A 21868-nucleotide genomic window follows, 5' to 3' on the forward strand; every position below is an offset into this window, starting at 1 on the left:
AAAAAGGGATTGGTATTTTTTTCATTTGCAGCAATCATTCCAAAAGGGCTTTAAAGTCCCAAGGAAAAGAGGCGGTGCAAGTCAAGAACTTAATCACTTGGATGGGTCTTCATGTATACTCTTGCGTAGCAGCTTTCCTTACCCTCTTGCATAGCATATTGCTTTTTAAACTCATAGTGGAGGGCTTCATGCCAGTGAATGAATCATCATACATAGTAGATTGGGATCACACAGCTTTTATGCTGTACCTCAGCCAGTTCCCTTCCTTTACTACAGCCCTCGATCCACATGGCTTTTGTACACACAGGCCCAGGACCCTCGGCATAGCATTTCCAAAGGTCAGAGGGGACCTCTTAATTCACCAACATAAAAGCTGCTTGGATCTAACCCCGTTGCCTCCCAACTTTGGGAGAGAGAACAGAAGCTTTAAACCACTTGACCTCTTGAAGCCTTCCGTAAGGTTGCCATTGGCTTCTCTGCCTTTCTTGAGGAGCTCTGAGCCTTGTGTCCTCAGCAATGGATGGGATCCGCTGCAGAATTTCCATATACCCTCCCCCTTCTAGTACAACCCCAAATGCTGTAACTTGGTGGACCAGCCACTCTTTAGAATAGTATTTCGACGGGAATTTTGGGGTGCAGCGGGTATGAGGAAAGTTGTGCTCTGTGGTCAGAAATCCTTCAGTCTGCAGAAACACCCAGTGGATCCATCTCTTTGCCTCCTATTTATGCAAGCCCTCTTGTGTCATGTATCTTTCAAGGTTCTCTTCAAACTTGGAGAGTAATGTGAGGAGAGAAAGGGAATGACCTTAAAGCTCCTGCATATGTGACCAAACACTTGCGTAATTTCTACTTGCGTAATGTCTACTCATTTGAGAAAAACAAAAGGGCCTCTGGGAAGGGACAGGGGGTTAAGAAGCCCTGATGTGCATGTGGAAGTCCCTTGTTGAAAACCCATTTGGATCCTAACCCTAAAGCTAAAGTGGCAAAGCCTGCATAGTATAATATAGCTGTACGTGCAACTACCAAGCAGAAAAGAAAGGGGCATTTTGTGAGGTTCAGAAGAACGGTTAATGTTTCACCAGTGGGCAGCTGCGTGTAGGAATCATGAGTTGGCATCTGGCCTTAGCTGTGGCAATTAAATGGGGAAGATTTGTTAAGATATAGTATATGAAGGACAAAAGCTTGCTTCAGGGAGAACACAACACAGCAGGATGCCGGTACATGATCAGTTAAAAATGGCATGTCCTTGAGGCTGGAAGTCGAGATAAAAGTTATCAAGCCAAAGGAGCTTTATTGCTTCTTGGGTGTGGATGCTGGTTTGGGTGCAAAGCAATATGCAAAATACATTGGCAAATACTGTTACAGAGCTCTGTAACAAAGGCAGCTGCTGCAGGGAGGATTAGAAAGGATTGTTGTCCAGTGTAGTGTAGTGGTTAAGAGCAGGTGGATTCTAATCTGGAGAACCAGGGTTGATTCCCCACTCCTCCACCTGAGTGGCAGAGTGAACCAGATGTATTTTTGCACTCCTACAATCCTGCTGGATGACCTTGGGCTAGTCACAGTTCTTCAGAACTCTCTCAGCCCCACCTACCTCACAAGGTGTCTGCTGTGGGGAGAGGAAGGGAAAGGAGCTTCTAAGTCACCTTGAGTCTCCTTACAGAAGAGGAAGGTGAGGTATAAATCCAAACTACTACTACTACTACTCTTCTTCTTCTGCAGGCTGACAAAAAGAAATCAATTCCCTTTTGAGTCTTCCGACAGAAACTATTTTACATCTGCTTTTCTTAAGATTTTTCTAATTTTGATACTCTTTTGTCCTGTTTCAGTTGTTTGACTGTTCCTCTAAGCCTGTGGTGGCGAACCTTTGGCACTCCAGATGTTATGGACTACAATTCCCATCAGCCCCTGCCAGCATGGCCAATTGGCAGGGCCAATGGGAATTGTAGTCCATAACACCTGGAGTGCCAAAGGTTCGCCACCATGGCTCTAAGCAATATTTCATTGCTCAAGCAGTCTCACACAGAGCAGGCTGAATCTGTATAAACCTCATAGGTTTGGCTTGGAGTCTCTTCTTGTATAACAGGAAGCATACCCTAGAATATTTTCAAAGACTCTGTAGTGGGTCCCAGTTTATTGACAGGCAGGACTTTGTGGAGATTAATACTCTTAACCACATGGTTTGTAATAGGTCAGATGAAATTATATTAACTTCTGTTTTTATCCCCATTTTGTCTCACAGAGAGTGAAACAACAGATAGCATCCCAAGCGATGAAGAAAATGCACAGGTAACCAAATGACCTGAGCCACTGCAGCACAGTGGTTAAGAGCGGCAAACTGGAGAACTGGGTTTAATTCCCCATTCCTCTACATTAATCTTGTTGAGTGACCTTGGGCCAGTCACAGTTCTCTCAGGACTCTCTCAGCCCATGCAGAGGCAGGCAATGGCAAAACACCTCTGAATATTGCTTTCCTTGAAAATCCTACAGGATAAAAATAAATCATCTGTGACTTAACAGTACATACACACAACCAAATGACACAAAATGATTCACATTCCCCCCTTTTATATTTCCCAAATAAGCTTCAGTTCATTCTTGTATTGGAAGAGCGGTGGTGTGGAGGCAGGTGATCCAGTAGATATAGTATATGATGCTACATTGTACCAAGAGCTGCTTAGATCATGTATAACCCAGGAATCTCCCATAACCTCTTCTTAAGAGCTGGGCAACTGAAATCGGATACTAGAGTTATTCCACACACAGAGGTTTTGTTTCATGGCTGCCCTGAGGTTTCTGTTGCTAATTTTTGTATTTTAACTTTGGAAATTTTCAAAAATTGGTTTCATTTTATTGCAAGGTTAAGCACTTTCACTTCCTGTTCACTGTCATGGGAAAGTGTATGGGACAAATTATCAGTCATGGCAACATATGCATGACTAACTGTGGCCCTTTCCGCATGGGCCAAAAGTGGCGGCGTCAGGCTGGTAAAACACCATTTTGGCGGGGACCGTTCACGCAGCCGCTGCTGCCAAATCACTGCAGCGGCGCTCAGTTCCTGCCAAACCAGTGTTTTTGAACCAGTTTTTTGCAAACGCCAGCTTCCATTCGGTGCCATGTGAACGGCACCAGGTGGAAGCTGACATTTCTCCCCCAGCCCTCCCAAACGCTGCTTACCTCCCGTTGCCTTCTGTCACGTGGTGCAGGCCAGGAGACACGCCCCCCTGGCCTCATTCTCCAGGGTTGTCGCTCTGGCCAGGAGGGGCGTGTCCCCTGGCCTCTACAAGGTGACAGAAGGCGACGGGAGGTAAGCAGTTTTTGGGAGCGATGCTGCCTGTGTGAAGGCTGCGCTGCCGGCGCCGCTTTCAGCGTAACTGTCCATGCGAACAGTCCCGTGGGGGTGCGCCGGCATAAACTATGTCGACGCAATCCCCCTAAGCGCCCGTGTGGAGAGGGCCTGTGTGTGAAGAAAGGGTGAATGTTTTAAAGTATAGAGGGGCTGCTGAAGTCTCTATTAACTGCCTTTCTCCTTATTTATTGGTTTATTTACTTACTTCATCTATACATCAACTTTCTACCTGATGGGGACTCAGATGACTGACATAGTTCTCTACTCCTCCATTTTACTTGCTCAAGATTACCCAGCAAGTTTCCATGGCAGAGTAGGGATTCAAACTTGGGACTCCCACATCCTAATCCAATACTCTAATTGCTACACCTTGCTGGCCCTCATTCCTTGATAGATTCAATTCTGGTGTCAGAATCTAAGTGGGAGAAAATACCTTAGAGTAGGGACTGAAAACCAACCCTATCTCTTTGTTTAAAGACATGTGTCTTTAAAGACCCAGCAATCACATGTAGGCTCAGATGTAAGGAAGAATATTCAGTTTTGGCTGGACTGTTTGTGTGAATATGCACGCATGCATGTGTGCACGTACAAGTATCCCTCACATATTTTTCTTGGAATTGTCCCCATGTTTGGCTATAATCTTACATGCCCAGGAAATGGAAATGATGCTTTACATGGGCAGTAAAATGAAGCATCTTAGATTTTGGGAAAAGTTGGCTTTGCAGTTCCCTCATCAGCATATTAGTGGCCATTTTATGAGCATAGTTGTATTCTATCTGATGTCTAATGTTGCAGAGGACTGATGAAAGGCTGCAGTGTCCTAGTACTGAAAGAAACAACAATCTTTTTCAATGACCCATCTCTTTTTACAGGGCCAACTTCAGTGGCAAAAAGCAAACATTGGCGGCAAACAGTTCTATAGCAACTTGGGGACAAGGAATCCTCCTTATCCGCTTCCTGGCATGGCTTCCTTTGTGACTTCCAGCAAGCCTGACCTTCAGGTGACTATCAAAGAAGAAAGCAGCCCTCTGCCTTACAACAGCGCGTGGCCTTCTTTCCCAGACTTCCCTATCCAACAAATCATGTGTTCAGCATCTACAAGTTACAGCAGCAGGCCAGACCATGAAAATCGAGCAAGCGTAATTAAGAAAACATCCGATATTACCCAGTCACGAGTCAAGAGCAGCTAAGCTATTGACTGGTCTGTTCCCAGCTGATCTTGCATGTGATGTCTTTGAGGAGCACATCTAATGTACATTGAACAAACCTAAGGGGAAAGCCTTTGCAACATGATTGTGTCCAACTCCAATACTGGAGCATTTCAAACTCAGGACTCCAGCCATCAGAATGTAGATATTAGAAGCCAGGAGGAAATCCAAGGTTCCAGCCCAGGAAGAGAAGGCCCACTATGGTAGGTTCCAGTTCTCCTCCAAGAGGACCATCAGCCCCCACAAATGGAGTTGCTGCACTTGTGCAGTCAAGGTCACAGTGGAACTGAAAGCCTTGGAATGGAAGAGAAAATGTGAATTAGCTGGATTTTTTATTTAAAAAATCTGTTGTGAATATGTACATAGCGCAGTACTAGCAACGTTGCAGTCTGCTTTTGCACCTTATTAAAAAGCACTTGCAAAAAAGGCCTTTCATTACTTTGCTCTAATTAATGGCACACTAGCAGTGCAGTCTGATGAAGAGATTGGCCCTTCCTGCACATGAGGAATAATGCACTTTTGATCCACTTTCAATGTACTTTGAAGCTGGATTTTACTGTGCGGAATAGCAAAATCCACTTTCAAACAATTGTGGAAAGTGCATTGAATGTGCATTATTCTGCATGTGCGGAAGGGGCCTTACTTTGGTCTGGTAATGCAGCCCTGAACAAAGTAACATGCTTCTAAGCCCATTGACTTCTTTAACTCTGTTTAGAATTGCATTGCAAGTCTGTTAAAATCAAACGATGTAGACTGGTGTGATTCTGCATAGGACTGCACTGTTAAAGTCCTTCCTACTGCTTCCAACTTGATTCTTTCCCAAGGCTACTCTGACTAATGTATCCTTGGCCTGTGGAAAAAACTAATTAAATAAGAAGGTAAAACATTTTTCCTGTAGATTTAACAGATTTTTTAAAACAAAGAGTGAATGCTTGTATTATATGTGTCTAATCTGCTATGCTTGAAAGCTTTGTGGTACAATGGAAGAAGAAAATCTATTAAGATATATTATGCAAATTCCCAGGTTTAAAGAAAAAAAAATACTCTAATTCTAACCAGAGTAAGCTTTTTTATTTTTTTATACAGTGGACTATTTTATTCAAAGTAAAATTCTAAAGTGGATATAATTGTTTCAAGTTTTTTTATCTTTTCTACAGCAAATTTATAATTTTACAATTCAGTATCTTGGTTGTCAGCAACTATTACATCTTTGTGGCACATTTTCTTTTTTTACAATTTGTAAAGGTGAAATAGCTTTTAATGACTTTATGTAGCAATCAAACTATCCTGTGGATTGATAATAAATATTATATATAGTTAAGTTTTTTAATTCTGCGTCTTTGGGATTTTAAAATAATTTTGATAATGTTTCCAGAGTGAAGGGTATGAAACATTAGAGATGGTTTATTTCTGCTCAATGCTGAAAATTACAGTTTTTTTCCCCTTCTGAACATAGAAATATATGATGCATTTTCCATAAGCCTGGCTTAGGCTGGGAAGGGCAGAATATTAAATCAAATCAAATAAAAAGAAATTCAGACATTTTTACCCTAACCCCTGCAAACACATGAAGATATGTTTTGACGTATGTGTAAGGAGAAGGAAACAGATTTTTTACTCAAAGAAGTGGCTGTGAGTATTGTTTTCAGCAGAAAAAGGACAACACAGACCAGATTTGAAGATTCAAAAAGAAATACAGACTTTATTGTTGAATTTGGTACGTTATTAGGGAGTTAAAAACTTATCCTAAGCAAACAGTAAATCAAAAGCATAGACAAATAGCATTCCTGTGTTCGAACAGAACAATATCACAGCATCAACCAGAGTTACTCTGATTTGGATCAAGAGTTACTTTGAAGCTAGAGTTGTAAATGTGGGAAAAATGGGGAACAAGACAGAGGCGAAGCAAGTCCATCGGAGCAGAGGTGTGAGACCGTAAGTAGCAGAGAAGCAAAATGGCAGCTTTCCTGTCAAGTGCACTGTGGTTTGGAGAACAAGGGATACATTAAGATGGGGAGCAAAGATATATCATTCCTAGTGTTTGTATTTGAAAAAAGATATTGATGCAACAATGTTACCAATTAAGGAGTGTGAGTTGACAATATTACAAAGCAGGAGGCTGGGATATAAAAAGTTTTAATTCACCCGTATCAAGGGTGATATTCAGTGGTGGGATCCAAAAATTTTAGTAACAGGTTCCCATGGTGGTCGGATTCAAACAGTGGCGTAGCGCCAATGGGGCTGACGGGGCACAACGGGGGCATGGCTGGGCATTCCGTGGGCGGGGCATTAATAATTTCTTTGTTACTGTAAAAAACTTGCTGTAAAAAAAAAAGTTCCTGATTTCCAGCTGGTATCTTTCTGTCCATAATTTAAACTCATTATAGCAAGTCCTATCGTCTACTGCCAACAGAAACAACTACTTCTCCTCTAATTTACTGCCTGTCAAATACTTAATACTTTCAAATACTTAATTTTGTTTCTAGAAATAAAAAAAGAATACTTTCCTTAAACAAGGAACTTTACCATATTTCTAAAAGATATTTTTAAAACAGCCCAACAGGGAGAATTATCCCTACCTTTTCTACTCTTCTTTTTCTTCTGTTGAAAGTAAAAAATAAACCAGAACATCATCCATTGTGAACTAGAATTCACAATCCATACTGTATATTCTGCAAATATTTCACATTAATTAATCCAGGATTAGAGACACAGATTAGCATAACATTCTCACATATAGAACTTTTAAGTGGCCAAGCATCATGGTAAATCACAATTTATCATAAAATTAACAGAGTGCCAAAATAAATAGCCTACCAAGTAAGTAAAGAGTCCCCTGGACCCAATAGTAGTTAAAGGGTCCCTCCTCTTACTAGCTGGCAAGCTCCGGGCTATGAGAAAGAAGAAGAGAGGGGGAGGCGAGGGCGTGGAGACGGAAAAGCAGACCCAATTAGTAACCCCCTCTCGGTACACACAAATAATTAGTAACCCACTCTCGGGAACTGGTGAGAACCTGCTGGATCCCACCTCTGGTGATATTTAATCATTGCATATCGGTAATAAAGCAGAGCTATTATTTCCCTGCACTTTATATACTCAGTTGGCTAGCAGGCTTGGGTGGTAATTGCTGATGTGTAACTGTGGACTTTGAACTTAAACACCACTGTTTTCTATCTTATCCATAAAAGCTCCTATAAAACATCATTTGCAAAACATACAGATTGGTGGAATTTCCTTTGAACTTTGAAACCATTAGACTGAAGTTACTGAATATCTAAATCATCAGAGTGTATAACACTTTTATCTTTAGGACTACGTTTGGAGAATAGAAAATCACAACACAGAGAAGATAAGCTATCTTGTGCAGACACAGTGGACTACCCCAGCCCCAACTACTAGAGATGTTCCCAGGTGTATTTGTGTTTTTGTTTGAATTTTGCTAAATTTGTCATAAATATTATAAATCCTTGATATTTATTGAATTGATTCTTTATTTACAATGGGAAATTTCTACTTGTAACTCCCCACCATTCCCATTCAACAGGAATGAAATAGCAGTGGAGTTTGTCCCTCAGAGAAAGGATCCTCCCTACCAACTTCCAGACGACTAGGAGAAGGCATCCCTATTAGGTGTGAACTGGAAAAGGAGGCATGTTTGGCAAGATTTTCTTAATAACTAGGGAGCACTGTTAGTGGGCCCAGTACATAAATAATAAAAATGCCGTTGGCAAGTACTATGTTTTGTAGGAAGAAGTGGGGGATCCACAAGGACTTACAGGAGCATCTCAGTTTTCCCATCCTCCATGATTTCCTTTTTCCCATCCCTGGAAGCTCCCACAGCTCTCTTCAGTCTTTCTCATCCACCAATCAACCATTAGCTGTCCCCTGTCTTTAGCTTTCCCTCCTTCCTCAGGAAAACTGTGGCTCAGTTGCATGGTGCTGGTTGCCAGACAAGGTCCAGTTCCAAGGTGGGAAACCCAAAAGGACTTGTGGAGGGTGTTTTCTCCTGCACCCCCTACCCTTCCTCCTGATAAACCCTCATATCCTCACCTTTCCTTGCTTCCATTTTTCCTATCACCATCGTATCTTTTATCAGTCCACCCATATTCATCTACATTTATTGCTTATTTACCTCATTTACACTGCGTGGTATTGTGGTTAGGAGCAGGTGGACTCTAATCTAGAGAACTGGGTTTGATTCCCCACTCTTCCACCTGAGCGGTGGACTCTTCTCTGGTGAACTGGATTTGTTTCCTCACTCCAATACATGAAGCCTGCTAGGTGACCTTGGGCTAGTCACAGTTCTTCAGAACTCTCTCAGCCCCACCTACCTCAAAAAGTATCTGTTGTGGAGAGAGGAAGGGAAAGGAGTTCGTAAGCTCCTTGGAGTCTCTTTACAGGGGAGAAAGTGTTATACATCCAAACTCTTCTTCTTTCTCCAAAATGGCGACTCAAGGCAGCTTAAATCACTTCCCTCACCTTCATTTGATCCTCACAACAATCCTATGAAGTAAATCATGCTGCAAATGGGTAACTGGACCAAGGTCATCCACTGAGTTTCCACAGCAGAGTGATAATTTGTGTGCCGCTGCTGTTGAAAAGTAGTTAGCAGCCAAGCCAGGGTGAGTCGTGCAAGTTGGGTGCCCAAAGGTTGCTGCTGGACTTGGTCACAATGGATCTTCCTCAGAGAGCAAAACAGCCCTGGAAAAGGTCCTGCCACCTCTCCCTTCCCTTTACTGACAGAAAACATGGCTTGAAGACTGGCAATACTATTGTAGCTGCCTGGCAAGTACTGAACAAATTAATTTCTTAAAGGTACAAGGGCTGCTTTTACATACCACAGTGAAAGCCCTTCTCTGACCATTCTTTAATATTGGTATGTCAGTTTTTCTACTATATAGTACTTCACAATTCTAATAGAAAGTGGTTTTTTAACTGAATGGTTATTAAAAGAATCTCTATTTTGGTTTTCTGTTTTGGAATCTGTTTTCGAATCTCTGTTTTCCAGGGCTGTTTGGGTCTCTGAGGAAGATCCATTGTGACTAGCAGCAGCCCTTGGGCACTCAGCTTGCACAACTCACCCTGGCTTGGCACTGTGGTCTCCCTAATTACTGATTGTAGTATACCCACGTTATTGAGAGAAGATGGCTGGCACATGCTGCCTAGAATCCTTGGGAGAGCATTTGCTTCTATGTTCTATTTTCACATTTCAGGGGGTACAGCAAAATGCTCATCCATGCACTTAGTGGCAACGTTGCTTATCACAAGGGAGGGGAGAATACAGAATGGGCTTGTATTCCAATCCAATCTGCAGTATGTGTAAGTAAAACCTTTGTTCCTGTGCCTGACAGGTGCAGTACCAGAGAACAGAAGAGCTTGAGCAAACAAGATCCCCTGTTTACAATCAAAGGCCTCCATAAGACAGTGAGCAAGCAACCTGATAGCCTTGAATTGTTTCAAAAGACAAATGTATCAGCACAGTGGTCTTTGATGTCAAAATCTGTGTGACTCTGTTGACCAGAAAATTGATGAGCTTGTAACTAAATGCACTTGAGTGGAAGCGTCTCTGCAAAATTTCAGGCAGAGACCTTTGACTGCCCTGTTGTCTGAGATCCTTTTCATAACTAGTAAAGAAGAGGATTAACCCTGGAATATTTAAAGTGGAAATCATTTATTCTGCCACAAAGCTATGTAACAAGGACTGTATATCTGTATTTATTTGTTTAAAATATTTATAACCCCCGTAAAATCACAATAACCATCTAAAATCCTTAACGTCACTCTTCACCACATTACGCATAAGACCAGAGGAAAAGCCACTCAAAACTAAAGATGTTTCACCTCCTGCTTCTCCAGCCCATATTCTCCTTGCTGGTCACAAGCAAGCAATGCATTTTTCATCAGGCAGTTCAACAGTTCGCGAGCAGCTTAAGCCTCTTTGGCAAGTTACTTTCTGCACTCAAGGTTCGAACACTATAGTAAAATCTGCAGCATTTCTCATATTTACATTCTCACACAGCCTGTTAGTTCTCCTCAGCAGATGTGTTATTGCAGTGAATAGCTCCACAGAAAATTGTTTTTTTAAATGAGCAAACCAGTCAGTTATTTATAAAGATACTGCATCCCTTTAAAAACTATTTTTGCATGAGCACATTTTTGCACAGCGTTATGGCAATCGTCATTTACCTCTCCTTGCGTCATTTATTCACATGACCTAGTCATTCATGACTCTAGGAGAGAATTAATTTCCATTACTGGACAGAAGTAAAAGCAGCTGCGAGGCAAAAGGGAATGAAACTCACAGTTTCTGCACAGCTGTAAAGCTATTTGGCAGCTGCTCAAGCTGGATGGTAGGGAGGTGAGGAGGTCTGAGCCGCACATCTATCAAACATGGTATGTTTGCCATGAAGTTTGCAATACTGCTAATGGACAATAGAGTAAAACCAGCATTTTGGCTTAGATCTTAAGGCATCTTTAGTTTTGCACTAGTACCCCTGCACAAGTGGAAACACATATTTGTGTTTGCACACATCCTTAGCAGAATTTGTCTCTAGTGAGCTTTTTTCCACTTGGACAAACTGGGACAATTAACACTGCAAATATTTCCTAATACTTTAGAAATTCCCACTCTCACTTGTGTTATTGGTACTGCTTGTGCAAAACAACACTGTGAAAAAAACTATGTTTGAGCCTTCCTGTGTTCCAAATCCAAGCCTTCTACACACCAGGAATAAGAGCATAAACTACCTGGTTTGTTAGAAACTAATAGTAGGAGTTCTAAAGTCCTTGAAAGCAGTGGTGTGATTCAAATAATGCAATAACCGGTTCCGGTGGTGGGATTCAAATAATTTAACAACTGGCTGTTTACAAGCACCATTTTAACAACCCGTTCTGCTGAAGTGGTGTGGACCTGTCCTGCTGGAATCCCACCACTGCTTGAAAGAATCAATGTACATCACAATGTGCCACAGACAGAAAAACATCTTACTGTGACATGCTTCTGAAGATGCCTGCCCTGGATGCAGGTGAAACATTAGGAGCAAAAGCTACCAGACCACGGCCGCACAGCCTGGAAAACCAACAACAGCCAGTTGATTCCAGCCCTGAAAGCCTTCAACAATACAACCTTATGATAAACGTACAGTTTACTTGAATCAATGTGAGGTCTTTGCAGATGAGTCCTTCAGATAATATGTGAACAAAGGCATCTCTAGGCCAAAAACTTTATTTTTAAAATATTCAGCAGATAAAAAGAAAGAGTAAATCATGCACAAGTACTTAAAAGCATACAAGCATAATATTATGAAACGCCTTCTGTTATCATTCTGTTCTTCTAGATAACCAGAACTTTAGCACATTAACTTTGACAGTATATGTTTGCACTCTCCAGTTTACATGACAACTTGCTCAACTAGTCCCTGCAGCAAGTTGCCATAGTAACAACTGACTTGGCTTCCTTGCCATAGTAACTGCTTAGTACCTCTAATACCTAAATGACCTTTGAGCTGTACCGTAATTCTTAAAAAAAAAAAAGACAGGTGACTGTCTCATTCTGCTATGTTTTTAGGCAGAGAAAGAAAACATACTAATATATCTCAGTCCAGCAACTCCTAACAGATTCACTGTTCAGCTTGGTGAAGTTCTGTACACAGGAGGACATGGATATGATCAGGCTGGGAAACTTTTGGAGATTTGGGGATGGAGCAAGGGGAGGAGAAGGACTTCAGATGGGGTACAATCAGTGGTGGAATTCAGCAGGTTCGCACCACTTCGGCAGAACCAGTTGTTAAAATGGTGCTTGTAAAAAATCAGTTGTTAAATTATTTGGATCCCACCACTGGGTACAATGCCATAGAGTCCACCATTTGCTCCAGATAATGGATTTCTGTAGTCTGGAGATGAGTTGTAATTCTGGGGCATTCTCAGCTTCAACTTGGAGGCTGGCATCCCTCCTCATCCTCAATACGCTCTTGTCAAACCTGCTTTACTCTGATCTCTGTCTCTCTCTGTGTGTGTGTGTGTGTAAAGAATGGAGTCTAAACATATCAGCTCACTGTGGTGAAGGAATGGTGGATATCATCCTGCGCTACAAAGGCCCTGCTCACAATGGAATAATTTCCTGCTTTGCTGTCACCCTGTGGGCAACATTTTATTAGCCTTTTCTTCCAATTGTGCTACAAGAGGGGTTTTTTTAATGGTAATTGCTATAGCACTATAACAAAATATTGCTACTTCCTGACTTCAAATGTTAATGGAACCATCATAGTGCTATAAACATCTATTGTTATAACCCAGTGATGGCGAACCTTTGCGAGATCGAGTGCCCAAATTGCAACCCAAAACTCATTTATCGCAAAGTGCCAGCGTGGCCATTTAACCTGAATAACCCCCTTGAGCAGGGGCCAGCCTGCTGTAGCCTCCAGCAAGCCCCACATGCGCTGCTCTGCGCCTCTCTAGCATCTCTGCTGCCTCTGCCGCCCCCTCCCCCCCGGGCAACAGCCACTTGGAGCTGATGCCCGGCACCAGGCCCACCAGCACCAGGCACCAGGCCCACCAGCCGAGTCCTCCCTGCTCACTGAGGTGCACACACATCAAGTCCAGTGGCCCAGGCCAGCCTAGATGGAGGGGGGCAATTCCCTCCCCCACGACGAACTCTGTGCGCGTGTGCCCACAGAGAGGGCTCTGAGTGCCACCTCTGGCACTCGTGTCATAGGTTCGCCACCTATTATAGGTGTCATAGGTTCGCCACCTATTATAGGTGTCATAGGTTCGCCACCTATTATAACCTAACCCTACAGTATTAGTTTTTCAATTCACTTGTAATCTAGTAAATTAAGAATTTATTTTGGTAAACAAAATATTTCCTTTTTTAAAGATCTCAGACTGTGGCCAAATATTGCATCTAGGGCACCTGACTACTCACTCTATGCACAGACCAAAAACTTCTGACTGGGCTTCCATTAGCTGACCTGGGTGGAGGGTAAATGTGAAACAGTACACAGACACACACGTGCATGTAGCCTCTATCATGCTTCAAACTGCAAGTAGAAAAAGATCTGACTTGGATGGCCCAGGCTACTCAACTCTCATCAAGTCTCAGAGCTAAGCAGGATCTGCCCTAGTTAGTACGTAGATGGGAAGTCATCAAGGAAATCCAGGACAGCTACAAGGCAGGCAATGGCAAACCACCTGTTTGTCTCTTGCAATGAAAACCCTACTGGGGCACCATAAGTTGGCTGTGACTTGATGGTACTTTCCACCACCATAACTTCACCCATGGTGGCAAGACTGAAGAAAGGAGATAATGTCATGATCTGCCCAGTTCTGGCTTGATCCTGCCAGGATGTGGGATTTCCCTGCTCCTCCTTTTATCTAACTGATGTTGCTGTAGTTTCATTTTATTCTGGCAATGCTTTATCAACTTGTTAGACACCTGCTAGCTGTTCAGCACTAGGGAATGTGGGTTGTTGGGTTGGCCACACTGGCTCTGGGCTGGGTCTAGAATAGACTTTGGGACTGGAGGGGTGCCAAACTCCCCTGGGAACTGGGGTTTAGTGGTGGCACTGTGTGATAGGGAGGGAATGACAAGAGGTATAATGGAGTGTGCTTTAGTCTTTTCCTGATGCTGTTTCATAATAAAGAAATCATCTGAATACAGAGTCTTGTTACTGAGCAGTCCGGGGACATGACAGAGAAGAGGGGAGAGCTGGGGAGTAAGCCAAAGTCCATTCACACATACATGCAGATTCCACTCTACCTCTTAGGCAAAGGCAGCAGGAAGGGGAAGGATTATTTTACAAGCCTCACTGGGGAAAGTATTGGGAAAAGAAACAGGGACTTCTATATAAAACAAGGCCATTACAAAACAAAGAAGTGATGTAAGATTAAAGTGAAAAGACTTAAGTAACAAATTAATGGTTTTTCATGGCTACGAAAGGCACACTGCTAAAAAAAATGTATTGTTATTGAAAATCAAAAGAAGCTTCCCCTTTTCACTTCAAGCCATGAGTGAGTACTTCCAAAGGTAAGTTGGTTAATTGGTGGAAAGAAGGAAGCAGGCCCAACAGGGCATCCAGTATGCCAGGCCTGGCTCTTGCAGCAGGCACTGTGCCACTGTGCCTGACATGGCCCTGTATTATTGATGGCCACCAGGCCCACTGTTGGCAGCTACCATGCAACTTAGGCAGACTTTTTCTAGGTAGAGGCTGGTGGATTAGGGAAGGAAGGAAAGCTGAGGATGGATGAGGGTATGTTGGCTGGTGGGGGAGAAGGAAGGAGGGAAAGTGATAGACTATGGTGACTGGCAGGGAGGGGAAAGAGGAAAAAGGGGAGACAGGGAAAATAAGATGCCCTCACATGACCCTGCACGTCCTTCACTTCTTATTTTTAATTGACATGTCACTTAGAAGTCCATAAAATGTCTGCATTCCAAACCCCATTTTGTTATGAGTTCTTTATTAACAAAAGGTACATGCGAGGTCATAAATACACACAGGTGAACTTTGCACATTGGTTTAAGCAAAATTTCACAATGTTGCCTCATTATTTATATCCCTGTCCCTTTATAGGAGCAAACAGAAACTGTGATGCAACTTAATCTAACATTGCAAGATACAGATCTGCTAGTTTAAAAATAAATCACTTGTACAAAACAAACTCAAAGACAACATACGATGGTTGTAATGTTTCCAGAGACAATGTTACGATTAGAGAGCTTCCCCTGCTGGGGATGCGTTGAGGAATGATGCTGAGCCACATTTAAATTATAATTTGCCTCAGTGGTCACAATTGTGGCTTGTTCATCATGCTAGTGTTCTCGCCTGACTCTTCCCTTCACACATGGAATATGAAATAAACCCCAGTTGTGCACGATGTCTGAAAGAACATGCCTGGCCCAATTAGATCTTGTTCATTCACCACATGCTGGGATCATAAACTATGGGTGGTATTCCAGCTTGTGAGTGACAAGCTTCAATTTGCACAGCTGGTTGTATCTGGATGTCATGGCAAGTGGGGGATTATTCTCACATTTGGTTCAAGAAGGAAGGGAGGGGAGTGCAGAAACTTGCTCAATAAGCTGTGTTTGTGCCTGTCAACATCACTGCGAACACCACTCTGAGATTTGTTTTCTGGTTACCTCAGCAGCTATCACAACAGTCATTCACTTATAAACAGTTGCTAGGACACCAGCCAAGCAGCAGGCTGGAGGGAAGAGTCAGATGGAAAGCTGATGCTATTTCACTGAAAGTCAAGAAATAGCCATTTTTAAACACTTGATCATTTCTCTGGAATGTCTTAGAAGGGAATGTCACATAAATGTCTGTGAATTCGATTCGTTGGGATGCTCATGTTCTCTCAGCCTAGCCCAGCCCGATATAATTTCTGGGTTTTAAAACTCCTATGTTGGTAGTGTGCATGTTAAGTTTTTCACAAACATATTTTAGAGTATAAGTACATTCAATACTAAGATATCATTAAATTTGGTACTCAGTATATAGATTTCTGTTTCAGGCTTAGATATTAGTTTACTTTGTTTTCAAAGAAGGCAAGGAAAACGTCACAATGTTTCTCCTGAAAACTGAGGCACTGATAATGTCCATGGTTGATGGATGTTTGGCTCAGGACAGTTGAGGGTACTTCAAGAACAAACCCAATAGGACCAGTTTCACAGGACAGGGGGAATAGGCAATATATTGTTATGTGATATACTGAGATATACTGGAGGCTATTTTTAACAGAAGTGCTCCCTCAGTTACTGGCAAATTTTTATTATACATTCTAGACATTGTTGTCCAGTCCCACTATATCTTATCCTAAGTACAAAATTCTGCATACCAAAAATTCTAGCTGTAATTTTTGCTTCTTAAACAAGTTTCCAGTCCTGCTGAAAAAAAGTAAATATATGAACAATGCTTGGAACAGTCTAAAAAGCAAATGGAGACGCTACACAGTTACATTACCCAAAGTAAACATATCTATGAGAAGCAGCTTTATTTTCCCAAATTATTGTGTAGGCAGAATTTCCTGGAAGAGCTGGTTAATACATTCAACCTTATAGTTATCCTCAAGACTAATTTTGTAATTAAGTGGCAATTTTCACTGTAGTAATTGTCTGTATTTTATGCCTGAATATCCATGCCTCAGCGTATAAATGTTTGAGAATTTTCCCTGTGGTTTTGAAATTACCATTTCTGTCATTTAAATACTATCAGAGGAACTGCTGTATTTTATTTATTTTATTTATTTCTAGATCGCCTTTTCCCTTGTCGACTCAGCGTGGCTTCCACTATTAAAAAAGGTGTGCAGATGAGGAAGGACTGTCTGATGAAAGAAAATATCAGTGTGAAACTATGGGCTGAATTGCATACTTTTTGCTCCATTCTGTGCAATTCCCTTTCTTACTATAGACTCTCAGCATTGTCATTTTGATGGTCAAAAAGGACAATGTTTGGACTCATCCTTGGAGAGACTATGAGACTATATGTACCCAAACTCATTCAACAACATTAAAGTTTTGCACACCATCTTATTCCCCTTTCAGGGTTAGATGGGAACTAGAAAGCAATTCCTGGATGTATTTGTCACTGGATTGGCATACATGCCTTGCTAGTTAGAGTTTGGGAGAAGTTTAAACAATGCTGACACCTAGTGGCATCACTCATGAGAACTTCAGTATTGCTCCACAGGTCAGTTCAATGTCCACCAAGTCCTGCATCCTGTTTCTTACAGCAGACAGCCAGGTGTGAAGCATACAAGCATGATATGCAGGTGGTAGCTGCATCCTGATCTTTGGTCTTCCATAGCTAATCAACATTGATAAACCAATCTGCTGATGTGAATGGTGGCCTATTATTTAAGTGGGTAAACTAATCACCATTTGGGAGGGGGTTTTGATTTATGAATTACATGTCATTCTGTCCTTTTTGTGAGTTTTTTCAAAACTTTACTGTATAAAAAGTTGCTTGTGAATTCCTGAATTTAAAAGGCGTCCTTTTGACAGAATACTTGGGGTGAAAGAAACAAAATGTCTGTCATGGACTATACTGTGTTCCTGTGTTGATCAGTTGAGGTACAGTGGTTAAGAAAGTTGTGTGCTTCCAAGTAGAATATAGTCCCAAACGAATATGAGGATTATTCGTTTTACGTGCTTCCATTCTGAAAACCATTATTTTGTGCATTATTTAACATGGCACATTTATGCCAAAATGTATTTTTACTTTCAAACTTTCAAATGGATTGGGGAGGGGAGGGAGGAGCAGGGCTAGATACGCACTAGGACCCAGGCGGAACATTCTACAACAAAGAAAATCCAGAATGCTTCTTCTATGGTGGAGGGATATAAAACCCTACTATCATCTTTCTGTGGAACAGAGTATCATTCCCCGCAGAGAGATGGGACATATCACACTTCACATGCAATACTGCTACTCATATTGTAGATTAGGCTGTGTCACAAAAAGAAACCCCAACAACCACCATTGTTTTCCAAAAAGGACTTTAACATCAAACATCTAGAAGGTAGAAGAAAAAGCAAATTGCATTTGAAGGTGAAGCAAGAAAACAAAGCTGAAGAAAATGAACTTCATCTCCAAACCTAACAATCAAACGCACATACTTTATTGAACTTGTAAGACCCTTTGGACTTACTTGGATACAAGTTGCTCTCTTGGGCTGTGGTTAGAAAGCCTTTACTCTTTATTTTTGTTATCTCTTGTTCTTTGTAGATGTTCTGTTTCCCTTGATCATGAACACACATGAACATATGAAGCGCTCATACAGAATCAGACCATTTGTCAGTTTGTGTACTCAGAAAGGCAGTAGCTCCCCATGGTTTCAGGCAGAGGTCTTTCACATTACCTACTATGGCACTTTTAAACTGGAGATGCTAGGGATTGAACCTGGGGCCTTCAGCAGATGCTCTTCCATGGAGCCACGGCCCCTCCTACTTGCCTGGCACAAGGTTGGTGCTTCAGAGACCTCTGGATCCAACCTTGTTGGGCTGTTTTTGGGAACAGTCTTGAGCATTCTATCAGAGCTGCAGAGGGCTGCATGGTTGAAGCAGTCATGTTTGTTTTCCTGGCCAATGGGGAAGGAAGGACCTTGAACCCACTTCTGTGGAGAGCCACAATAAGTTTCTCCCACACATCCCACAGTCCCACATGCTGCAAAGGGTGCTGTGTTCCTTCCCATTTCTTGAGTTCTGTGCCATTGGCAATAGTCTGATGCTGAGAGAATGTAGCCATTCCATTATATACCTGTCAGAGGGATGATGTTAGAACACAGTCCCATAAGTGGTGATTTGTGGCATGGTTGCTAGGATATCTGGTGCAATTGCTATTGTGGAGAAAAGCCTAACAGTAGCTGATTAAGTTCGTTAGCTGAAGGTCAACATGACTCAGTTGCAATCATTGATCTAAATGTTACATTCCAAAAATCTTTGAAATCATTTGCACCTGATGATTGCATGCTGGGAGAAATTTTTCAGAGTGAACATTCTATCTGCGGCAGTTAAGCAGTTGAACTAAGACCTCACACTATATGGGTTGACTAGAAGCTCTCTCTATGCGTGTGTGTATTTATGTCAATAGAGATTGTTTACTGTTCTGCTTGAATTTGGAATCTGAAACCGATAAACTGTAACTACATATAAAAGAGTTGCTTTGCTTAATTTGTAAGGTAACAAACTTGGGCTGCAGATAAATTTATTTGCTGTTGCTTGCTTCTTAAGAAACAAAGCTAACACTACCATCGCCAACCATTTTAAGGCTATTAAGTTATGGTCAGCCTTGATTTTTGATGGTGTTGATTTTATATCAGTTGACTATATGATTCCTTTTGCAAATGCTGTTTTAATCATGGAGGAATGTGTACCTCTCAATAAAATTCAAGATTTTTTTTAAAAAATATTGGCTTTGAGTGCTTTGTGTCAACCAAATCAGAATCCACGCAGTGGCAGGGCGTTCCCTTTGCTCTACAGCTATGCTCTCCACTGTGGCGTGAGGTCTTTTGTTTGCATTTCACTCCCATGAAGAAAAACTACAGGATGCCAGATAGTGGCACAGATCTTTAATCATAAATGGTGAGTCTTCTTGCTGCATCTTGGACATATAAATAAAGTGGAGTTCTTAACATGTGCAGAATCACTATTACTGTTGAATGCCCAGTCTTTCCACAAAATCTGGGATCAAAACAGAATGAATTCAATTAATACACCACTCAGGCCCCTTCTGCACATGTAGAATAATGCACTTTCAATCCACTTCCGCAATTGTTTGCAAATGGATTTTGCTATTTTGCACAGTAAAATCCAGCTGCAAAGTGCATTGAAAGTGCATTATTCTACATGTACGAAGGGGCATCAGATAAACCTAACCTCCAGAATAAGCACAAGATTTATTCCAGCAAGTGCATATTAGAGAGAAGATTCATATTAGAGGAAAAATTATAGGGGAGAGGCAGCTGAGGCAGAAAGATTCTACACCAAACTCCCCCTCCTCCCCCGAAATTTTCTTTACAAAAGTGTGCAAAATTATTTTCTTTCAATAGTTTATTTACCGGTACTTTATCTACACTTCATTTTTCTCATAATGAGGACCCAAAGTGCCTTACAATATTCTCCGCTCCTCAGTGTTGTCCTCACAACAGCCCTGTAAGGCGGGTTAGGCTTTTCCCCGAGCAAGGTTTTTCGAAAGCGGTATCTTTATGCCAGCGTGGTACAAATCACACTGGCATGAGGGTGCCACTTTTGGCCACTCCGGTGTGTGTGAGGGACTTGCCTTGCCTGCCTGTCAGCTCTGGGTGGTTGGAAAGACATGCCCACACTGTCCTCTGACCCCCAGAGGTTGGAGGGTAGCATGGGTGTGTCTTTCCAGCTGCCCTTTCTGCACAGGCAGGCAAGGTAAGTCCCTTGCACACACCCTGCGGGCAGCGGCAGCGTCGGGACTGCCCGCACGGGACCATGCAAAAGGTCCCAACGCTCCACCAGCTTCATTTAAGCCGGTGGGAAGCTGCAGTCTCTGGCCATGCAGAAACGGCCTATGTTAATCCCCCATATACTTTCCTATCTTAGCAGTAAATGGCTTGGTTTCAATCATTATTTCACTTATACTCTTTATTCAATCATTATTTCACCTAATTCTCTTCCTCACCATGGCCCCCATGCCATACAGCTTTGTCCATTTACATTCTGAAATCTCCATCATGGCCCTTCTTGGTGAGGGGGGGGGGGGCTTCCACCTATTTTCACCTGCAGAAAAGCTGGTGAGAGCAAATCCAATGCATATGTGTGTGCATACTGTAGTGATGATTAGTTTCCTATGCAGGCGCATACTGTAGTAATGATACGTTTCCTATACATGTTTTTCTTTATTGTTCTTCTATTAGCATTACAGTTTCCAGAAAAGTTTAACTGTCCGACTCCCTTTCATTCTCTAGCACTAAATAAACAGGTTTGTGACAGTTGAGTCATAACTAAAGACAACATTTTTCTTAGGTTCATTGGTTTTGAATGCTTCCTCAGATTGATAAATCTTATTTTTCATTCAATCTGCTGTACCCATATTTATCTTTATACTGTACTGGATATTACTAGCTCTCAGAATCCATTTTTGTCATGCACTAGCATGAAAAGATTGGATCCACAGTGTAAGAATGAGAGCAATTCTTTTGTTATTTTTTCCCTCACTCTGTGTCAACGGAAGAAACTTTCCAAATGGCTGCTCTAATCTCCCTAGATCAAAAAGCCCAACCAAACATTTTAGCTCATCAGGAGTTTGCTTTTGGCTTAAGGACTCTCAGCCTGTATTCTTCTAATTATTCAGCAATTAAAATCCCATGGAACTATGCCATTAATGAACAAAAGAAATAGGAGGATGGGAACAAGATTGATTTTTTTTTACAGAATAGTGGAATGTATCACATCTGTGCCAAATTATTTAGATTTCTGTGTTACCTGAGAATACAAATGTTCTGTGTTACCTGACCCACATAAGATGAACTGATGTCCTCATTAAAAGCAAGGTCCATATCACAGTTTCACCACCACAATGTTTTCTTTCAAGGCCATTTTTTTCCCTAAAGAACAAAAGACACAGAGAATGACCTACCGGTTCATATTTATTATAATAGTAGTTTCCAGGTCAAGACTTTGATATTGGAGAAAGCATAAAGCTGCCTCATTGAACAGACTATTCAGTTAATTATTGTCTACCTTAACTAGCTGCAGGTTTTCAGGGTGGATGTCTGTCCTGCTTGTCCTACCATGGATCCTTTACCTGCGTCAGCTACCCATATACCCATATAAATATAATCAGTC

General features: G+C 41.8%; 1 protein-coding gene across 2 annotated transcripts in view; it reads left to right on the forward strand.

Annotated features, from left to right (window-relative positions):
* Positions 1–5875, forward strand: part of IRF2 (interferon regulatory factor 2) — a 47790-nt gene extending 41915 nt beyond the window's left edge. For both annotated transcript variants that reach the window (XM_048510034.1, XM_048510035.1), the window contains exons 8-9: positions 2240–2286; positions 4219–5875. In XM_048510034.1, the coding sequence (XP_048365991.1) occupies positions 2240–2286; positions 4219–4536 (365 nt within the window). In that variant the 3' untranslated portion in view covers positions 4537–5875. The remainder of the gene's footprint in view (positions 1–2239; positions 2287–4218) is intronic.
* The last annotated feature ends 15993 nt before the right edge of the window (positions 5876–21868 follow it).

Source organism: Sphaerodactylus townsendi, linkage group LG10 (genome assembly GCF_021028975.2).
Source record: "Sphaerodactylus townsendi isolate TG3544 linkage group LG10, MPM_Stown_v2.3, whole genome shotgun sequence".
NCBI classification, from domain to species: Eukaryota; Metazoa; Chordata; class Lepidosauria; order Squamata; family Sphaerodactylidae; genus Sphaerodactylus; species Sphaerodactylus townsendi.